We start from the raw sequence: 9,051 nt of genomic DNA, 5'->3' as shown, positions 1-9,051 counted from the left end.
ACGAGTGCAGCAAGTCCCTATGAAGATGAGAAAAATCTTTCTCTTTGCAGCACAAGTATTTTTTTCAGGTCAGGTGAAAGAGAGATTCAACACAGGGCTGAAAGAAAGTGTATGTGAGTGGCATCACAAGTGGAACATGAGCATCAGGGATTTGCAAATATTTATCATGCCCTTAGTCTCCTCTGTGCAAACAGCAGCTCCATCTTTGATGTCAGCCATATCAAATTCTCCATGTGTACTGTGAATTCATTCAGAGAGCGGGATTTATTATCAAAGGGGAGGCGCACCTCAGCTGAGACAGAGGCACGTCGTATAAGTCGTGAGCTTGAGAAAGAGGAAAAATGCAACTGCTGGAAACTGCAGGGGGCTCGGTGGAACCTGAGCTCCCAGGATGCAATGCGGCGAGCTGGATCACCACTCTGACCAGGGCTACCTGATACGGTGGCAGTGGGACTGAAGCTCTGATAGACTAGCCTGGATGCCAGACGAACTTAGCTCCGCCCACAACAATTTGGTCGGGCAGTTCGGTCTGGAGTCGCTCCATTGGGAAAAAATTATGGCCCGACTGGGCCAATCAGATTGTCAAGGCGGGCTTTATACGATGATTGACAGATGATCAACGGTAACGTAATCAACCACGTCATCACAGTGCCCTCGGGTTGAATTCGTTTTCAACAAACATGCCTGCCGCTGGCGAGCTGAGATGTGTAGATGCTGCCATTGAGTCTGTTTTAGAAGACATCGACAGCGCATTCATTTTGAAAGAGGAACACAGAACGTGGAGGCGACGCCAGAGCACCGCGTTAATCCCTATCGCCCCGGCGCTTGGCTGTTCACAACGGACACTGAAGCGACGCTGAACCGCCGGGCAGCGCTAATAATATCACCCGTTGATCCAGTAGATCGCTGCACGGCTTTGTGCCGGTCACACCGGAGGCTGAAGCACCGCGCTGCGCCAAGGCTGCCTCGCGGTGCTTCAGCCTCCGGTGTGACCGGCACAAAGTTTTAACATGGGAGTGGATGGGAGCCAGCTGTTATTTAAGGCTTGGCGCTGCGCTGAAGCGTCCGGTGTGAACCCAGTAAATAACTCACAATGCGTTGCTTAGCATACGTCACATACTACGTTGCTCTGATTGGTTGTAGGACTATCCAATTGAGCGAAGAGGAATTTTACTTCCTGGTCAGTTGAAACACGCCCCATAATTTTTTCCCAATGGAGCGACTCCAGACTAGCCTGGATGCCAGACGAACTTAGCCCCGCCCACAACATTTTGGTCGGGCAGTTCGGTCTGGAGTCGCTCCATTGGGAAAAAATTATGGGGCGTGTTTCAACTGACCAGGAAGTAAAATTCCTCTTCGCTCAATTGGATAGACCTACAACCAATCAGAGCAACGCATTGTGAGTTATTTACTGGGTTCACACCGGACGCTTCAGCGCAGCGCCAAGCCTTAAATAACAGCTGGCTCCCATCCACTCCCATGTTAAAACTTTGTGCCGGTCACACCGGAGGCTGAAGCACCGCGAGGCAGCCTTGGCGCAGCGCGGTGCTTCAGCCTCCGGTGTGACCGGCACAAAGCCGTGCAGCGATCTACTGGATCAACGGGTGATATTATTAGCGCTGCCCGGCGGTTCAGCGTCGCTTCAGTGTCCGTTGTGAACAGCCAAGCGCCGGGGCGATAGGGATTAACGCGGTGCTCTGGCGTCGCCTCCACGTTCTGTGTTCCTCTTTCAAAATGAATGCGCTGTCGATGTCTTCAAAAACAGACTCAATGGCAGCATCTACACATCTCAGCTCGCCAGCGGCAGGCATGTTTGTTGAAAACGAATTCAACCCGAGGGCACTGTGATGACGTGGTTGATTACGTTACCGTTGATCATCTGTCAATCATCGTATAAAGCCCGCCCTGACAATCTGATTGGCCCGGTCCGGCCATAATTTTTTCCCAATGGAGCGACCCCAGACCGAACTGCCCGACCAAATCTGTTGTGGGCGGGGCTAAATTCGTCTGGCATCCAGGCTAACTCCAGACCGAACTGCCCGACCAAAATGTTGTGGGCGGGGCTAAGTTCGTCTGGCATCCAGGCTACTGATAGACAGCAGTGTAAGGGAAAATTCAACAGACCAGGTGTCTCCCTACTGTGGCCTTGGCAAACTTGGAGTTTGCTACAGCAGACGGACACAGCAGATGAGCACTGAGGAGGATTTCATATCTTTTTCATATTAAGTTTTATGAAGCACCTTGTTACGATACGCGACGGGTGGACCCCAGAGCGGAGGCAAAACACAGAGCACTGAGGTGGTGCGTTCAATGATGTTTATTTAACGTGGGACAAAGGTGGATAGACGGGGTGCTGATGGATCCGGGAGTTCTTGAGCGCAGGGAAGAGGCAGGAGGGCAGGACGAGGGAGTGCTGATGGCTCCGGGAGTTCTTCAGCAGGAATGGAGAAGCAGGTGAGCAGGATGACGGGGTAGCCGATGGCTCTGGGAGTTCGTCAGCGGGAAGGAGAATCAGGTGAGCAGGATGACGGGGTAACTGGAGGACAGGAGAACAGACACGAGGATTAGCTGGGAGAATAATCACAGGAGGATAGGCCTATGAGCCGAGAACGAGAAACTACCACTGTAGTGACAAGGACGAACTGGCGATGACTCCGTGCTCAGCCAGGGCAGATATAGGGAGCAGTTGATGAGTGCAGGTGCGCCTGGTGAGCCGGGTCATCTAGTGAGACGAGCAGCACCTGCGGGAAAAAGGAGAGGAGAGAGGACGAGGGGCACAGAGAACTGTGACACACCTCTTTGTATTAATTCTGGCATGTCTTCTTTTTCTCATACTGTCTTGTGAAACGCCTCTTGGTATAAGTCCTGGCTTTTTCACCTTCGCAGCCAGTTGTTCCATCCTGAGCACCCGTGTAAACTCTGCAGAGCTTACTATTATAAAGACTCAATGGAAACTCCAGTCTGAGAACTTCATTATTTCAAATCTCAAGATGAATTTCCATCACACAGCAGTACCCTTGATGGTGTTCACTGTATCCACTCCACCCACTGGCACAGAAACACAGTGAACAGTATAGTCTCAGGGGTTTGACCAGCTTTTAGAAAATGTGAAAACAAAACAAGGCAAATCCTTCACTGCTAGTGGCTCCAACAAGATGCATTATTAATTACATCCACCAAAACTAAAGTTTGATCAAATGAACAACTTATTAGTATTTTTTTCTAATCTTCCTTGAAACGAGTAGCGTGGTTATAATGTAAAAGACAACCTGATGGTAGAAGAAGAGGGAATAGGGGCCCATCATCTGACAAAGGACTTTTCAAGTGACTTTAATGACAATCTGTCTGTAATGTGTACACGTAAAAATTGTACAATAAAAATAGATGCTCTAGTTAAAGGTCAGGGGTCAGTAAACAACCACATTTATTTCCCGTGGATCATTCGTATCCATAGCACTCCAATGAATATTTGGAGATGTGTGGCACATCTGTGATGGACCATAATTAAGAGCAGTAAACTGTAAACCTGTACGTTACATCTTTGTTGCACACTCTTGCTGCCTCCAAATGTAGCTCTCGAGTTTGTGGTTGCAATGAAGGAAATAGTATACGCAGAATGCTTGATATTCAATTGACTAAGTCTTGAGAACCCCCTACTTAGCAACAAACACAAATGTTATGGTTACTGTTGATGTCTAGAGGCCACAATTTAGCAAGCTAGCAGGCAGGTAACGTAATGCAGAAAATGCTAATAGGGAGGCAAAGGTTAAGGGAATATCATTTTTCCTCAGACAAATGCAGAAGTAAAACTCTGGACAACCAAAATCACAATACATCAACTTAATCCTCCTAATTACTGGTTTACTCTAGTGACAGGTCAAGAGGGCATGCAGTAGGTCAAGCTGACAGTGATCGCCCTCTGCTGGAGCAAGAAACATGCTACTTCAGATGCTCTTCTAGACGCTATTTTGAATTCGAACAAATCATTGTATTGTTTAATACAAACCTCCCACATACAGGCAGCAACTCAACTTAAGATAAATATTGTGTCCTGGTCTGCCATTCTGAAGTGATATCCACCACAACTACAGGTCAATATATAGAATATTCTCTGATTCTTTGCTGCATCCAGACTTTGAACACTTGTCCTTTCCATTGCAACCCATGGTTAAGTTGTCCATCTTCTGTACAGTGATAGTAAAAGTGTGCCAAAAAAGTAGTGCACAGTGCAGAGGGAGGGATGAGTGGAAGCAGCTCCTCTGATGTGATCTGATCTGGGTTTCATTATCCTTAAACTCAGTTTGCATTCCTCATGCTCAGCAAACCAGTCTCTGTCTCTCCTCAGTATCACAGACGCTTTTAAATTTACATTTTACCTTGTTGCATTTTGAATAGATTTGTGATGCCAGGACATATAGTACAGAGAGTATAATAACACAGAGGGAAAATATCAGGGAGATGAATTTATCCAACATTGTAAGTATCAACTAATGAAAATAGTTTACTGTGTGCTCTATGATGCTAGAATTATTGCATTGGTTTTTAGAGGGTATCTGCAGTTAGCTTGTATAAACATAGTTCTTATGTATTCATATAGAGTGTAGTCTATATCTATTAGGTGGGGACAAATGGGATATATCCATTGTGCCTTATGCAATTGGTCATACTGTGTCAATGCACCAACAGGTCCAACAGTGATTCATTATTATGGCTGTGCAGTAGGATACAAGCAAATTATTTTAATCAGGACACCCCTGGCACATAGAATCTCACTATGTCCTTATCTTAATCCAGTAGCAAAATGAAAATGTAATTGAATTGCTGTGATAAGTGTTTCAGGAAGAATCATAAAACATGGGACGAGATGTTAAAACTGTCCATTGTGCCAATAGATGGTATGCTCTCACATGATTTGCCGTGATGTTGACAGAGTGGCATGGGAGGTGTATTTCTTAGATTGGGTTAAGATGTCAATTTTGGGACACATCCTCAGTAGTGTGCCTTCGAATCAGTGGGTGTTTCGGCCTTAAATCACTAAACACTCTCATCAAAGGTGGCCAGCTAAAGGGTGATCAAGCCTTAGCTTGTGTCCCATGCCCAATTAAGATTTCCCACGGGACTATGCAAGGCAGGGGCGTCCTCTTCCCTGAGCCAGCCCTACAGCTGACCGCATACCTCATATTCCCTCCTCAAGTTGGAGGGATCTGAATTAAGTTCTCAGGTGGGGATGGGGGATCATGAAGTTATAGCCCAGCCAGGGTCCTTCCGTTTGATCCAGATCCACTGGCTGCCTCTTTCAGCTGCTTGAGAAACTGCTCTGACGGTCTGTCGCAGAGCCTGTCCATGGATTCCAATTTCTTTCAGCAACCTGATGGTGGAAGAAGCCACGAATCCTCTGCATCCCACTTCAACTGGCCAGACTTTTGCCTTCCAGCCACGCTGAGTTGCATCTGCTGCCAACTCTGTGTAACACAGTTTCTTACGCTCGTAGGCCTCTTCAACAGAGTTTTCCCACAGGACTGTGAGCTCTATGATGTACACAGCCTTTCGTGAAGGAGACCAGAGTACCATGTCTGGCCTAAGGTTGGTAGAACCAATCTCAGGTGGAAAAATGAGTTGCTGGCCAATATCGACAAGCATCTTCCAGTCCCTGGCCATGGCTAGGTGTCCAGTTTCTGGCTTCGTAGGAGGATGCTTGGGCCTTTTCTGTCCCTCCCGAATGAATGTTGTTGTTTTGACAGGATTGCTTGTTTTTGGAGGTAATGAATTGGTTGCACTCCTCTTGGTCTCAAGTGCTGCAGCCAGGCTCTTGAGGACCTGATTGTGCCTCCAGGTGTAGCGGCCCTGTGAGAGGCTGGTCTTGCAACCTGTCATTATATGCCTGAGAGTCGCTGGAGCTGGGCAGAGGGGGCAGGTCGGGTCCTCGCCATACCATTGATGTAGGTTTTTTGGTGATGGAAGCACATCATAAACAGCTCTTATGATGAAGCTGATGTTGCTTGCCTCCATTTGCCAAAGCTCACTCCAGTTGATCTTTCTCCTCTCCAGGCCTTCCCACCGCGTCCATTGCCCTTGTTTAACAAGAGAGACAGCCTTTGCACTTCTTGCACTCTCCTCCTGTCTGCGCACCTCCTCGACCACCAGCTTCCTGCGTTCAGATGTTGTTGCCTTATGGAACGTTGGTTTGCTTGCTGCCAGGCCAAAGCCTCCTCTTCCACGCTGGATAGTCCCCACAATGTCTTGGTGTCTCAGGGCTGATGTTGCTTGCTGCACAGCCTTGGATGATGTCCATTTCCGTCCAGTTTGTAGGGGAGGTGCAGCCTTGCTAATGGTCTGGTCTTTGGAGTCCTTCAATGTCATCTGAAGTCTTACTTTAGAGCACTTGTACTCCTCCGTCAGACTTGTAAGAGGTAGTTCAAGGACCCCTTTGCCATAGAGGCCGATGTTACTCAGACATCGTGGGACACCCAGCCATTTCTTCACGTATGAGGTAATGGTTCGTTCCATCATCTCCACTGTTGTTATTGGGACCTCGTAGATGGTGAGTGGCCACATTACCCGGGGGAGAAGTCCAAACTGTAGGCACCAAAGCTAGAGCTTCCCAGGCAGTAGGGTCTTGTTGATGTTCTCAAGACCGTCGGCGATGTCCTGCCTTACTTGCTGCACTTGATCTTTATCCCGGAGGCTTTCGTTGTACCATCTACCCAGGCTCTTGACGGGTTGCTCAGACACCGTTGGTATCGGGTCATCTCCAATGCAAAACCTCACATCTTTAAGCTGACCCTTGACTATGGAGATGCTTCGAGATTTGCTTGGCTTAATTTTCATCCGGGCCCACTTGATGTTATCCTGCAGTTTTGCAAGTAGCCGCCTGGTGCATGCTGCACTATTCACTATTCAAAACAAGCATGTAAACTGTGGTTATATCATGTTGTTATTATTTATTGGTGAGCAGAAGACAATTTTTCACTTAGGTTAACAATAAAGTTATATTCTATTGTATTCTATTCTATACAGAGAGGTAACATCCAGGATAAAATATGGTGAAGGAGATGTTTTTTAACGGAGCCCAAAGGTCTTAGCCAACATAAAGTGTTGTTCATTGTTAATGTGCTGAACATGCGATTTAAATTATTTTACATAATAATAATACATAATACATGATTTTAGAATAATGCAACATGGTCTGTGATGTTCATATTTTCCCTGCCTAGCTAGTTAGAAAGGTGTTTAATACCAGTGCTAATGTGTTACAGTGCCACTATCTATGCATTCCGTTCGATAAAGGCCTGGCTGTAAATAGGGGACCTTCCTCCCTTAGCTCCTGGCTGGGTACAATCTCAACAGAAGTAATTATCAGTCAATGAACACAGACAGCAACCTTTAAACAGCTGACCTTATTGTTGCTTGTCACAGCACAAACACAACTGTCACATCCTTCAGCATATTAAAAAGATGCTAATATGTTTGCTAGGAAATGTACCCTTATCTAGAGTGAGGAGTAAGAGTTTGTAAGCCACCTCTGATGCTCACGTGATTGATTCAGCACCGGACTTGCCCATAGGTGACAGTTTTCTAATGGAAAATGAATAGAGAGCCACGATTCAAAACTAAATACAATTAGCCCAAATTCTATGTCCAAAAACCTTTGAGCACTGTGTTACTGATTTATAACCAATCCACTGTCATCTCCAGGCAGCAAAGGCTCTTATCTACCTAACAATTCCACAAAGTGTCTGTCTGTCTGTCGAATGCACATCTCGCACAGCTCATCTTATCGGCTTCACACTTCGCATGTGTATTATTAATGGCATGATCGATATGGTGCCTTCAGTCTGTGGGTAGAGTTGAACATGTCTTCTTCTACGTCCTTGGATAAACTTAAATAGCATTTGGTAACTGGGTTAAACAAAGTGTCTAAATCTCCAACAAATCATTCTGATCATTTTCCTTTCATCATATCGGACTGACACAGATACACAAGGACTGATCCGATTTCTGTCATGGCAACAACATTCATATAATCCCTTCCTGTTTGGTAATTTGTAAAAGCACAATGTTCATTGTGTTGCTCCAATGCTTTATATCGAGCAGACTTACAGACCTTTTATTTATAAAAGTTGTGGACTTGGTTCCGAAGATGGTGTTGATAAAATTGAATTTAATGAAAAACATTGACTATAAAGACTTCATTGCAGATAATCCAAGTTGGATGAATTTTTCTAACTTCATTCTGCATCATAGTATATTTATAAAAAGCTCTGCTGTGTACATGTCCAGCGCACAAACAATAAAAAGTGACAGCATAGTGTGGAACTGTTTGAGGAGGACTCAGTGTCAAGGAAACATTCTGAAGTAGCTTCAGAGCGTTAACACAGGACAAGACAAAAGCAGGTTTATAACAGACACTGCACTAGTGGCCACTAATAATCAAATCTGAGAGGAAATGCAAGATGTGCATTCACACACACACACACACGCGCACACACACACACACACACACACACAGCTGCTGTGCCTCTAAGGCAGTGGATCCAATGAAAGAATGTACTAGTGTTTTGAAAAGAGACCAACATCAGAGATATGTGAGCTGTGACACACTGGAGGTTGTGCAATCAAGGCCCTGTGGCAAGTTGTTGCTGCAAATAGAAAGATTTATAAAACTGCTACTGAATCTAAACAGCTGCATACATGTTAAAAGCTTATTCAAATGTGTGTCTTCAAGCTTTCCATGAAATGATACAGATCATATGGGATTCTCTTATAAACATCTGTAGAAGATGTTTCAGTCACAGCCAGAGTCAAATACTTGAAACTTTATGATATAAAATGTGCTTAAAATTCCCATTATAAAAGAAAATGTGTTAGCACAGATGTGAAAGGTTTGCACAATAGAAGCTCAACCCTGGTAGATTTAACTGTGGGTCATTGCTTGTTTTCAGTCAACGTGCTCCGGGAGACACTCTTTGGAGACAAATGGCAGTATGTGGGGGCAGGATTTCTTTGGTCAAAACAACACAGTTTGGTATAAAGTCCTTCAGTAAGAACCCA

General features: G+C 45.5%; 1 protein-coding gene across 1 annotated transcript; it reads right to left on the bottom strand.

The window, feature by feature from the left end:
• Positions 1 to 2,302: 2,302 nt before the first annotated feature.
• On the bottom strand, positions 2,303 to 7,422 carry LOC128462195 (uncharacterized). The gene is made up of 2 exons (XM_053447493.1): positions 2,622 to 7,422; positions 2,303 to 2,536 (listed from the first exon to the last, which is right to left on the bottom strand). The coding sequence occupies exon 1, from the start codon at positions 6,553 to 6,555 to the stop codon at positions 5,236 to 5,238; it is 1,320 nt and encodes a 439-aa protein (XP_053303468.1). The 5' UTR covers positions 6,556 to 7,422; the 3' UTR covers positions 2,303 to 2,536; positions 2,622 to 5,235.
• Between the last annotated feature and the right edge of the window lie 1,629 nt (positions 7,423 to 9,051).

The sequence above is a fragment of the Pleuronectes platessa genome, chromosome 18 (genome assembly GCF_947347685.1).
Source record: "Pleuronectes platessa chromosome 18, fPlePla1.1, whole genome shotgun sequence".
NCBI lineage: Eukaryota > Metazoa > Chordata > Actinopteri > Pleuronectiformes > Pleuronectidae > Pleuronectes > Pleuronectes platessa.
The sequence above is the reverse complement of the archived record's forward strand: the minus strand, read 5'-3'. Positions and strand labels throughout refer to the sequence as shown.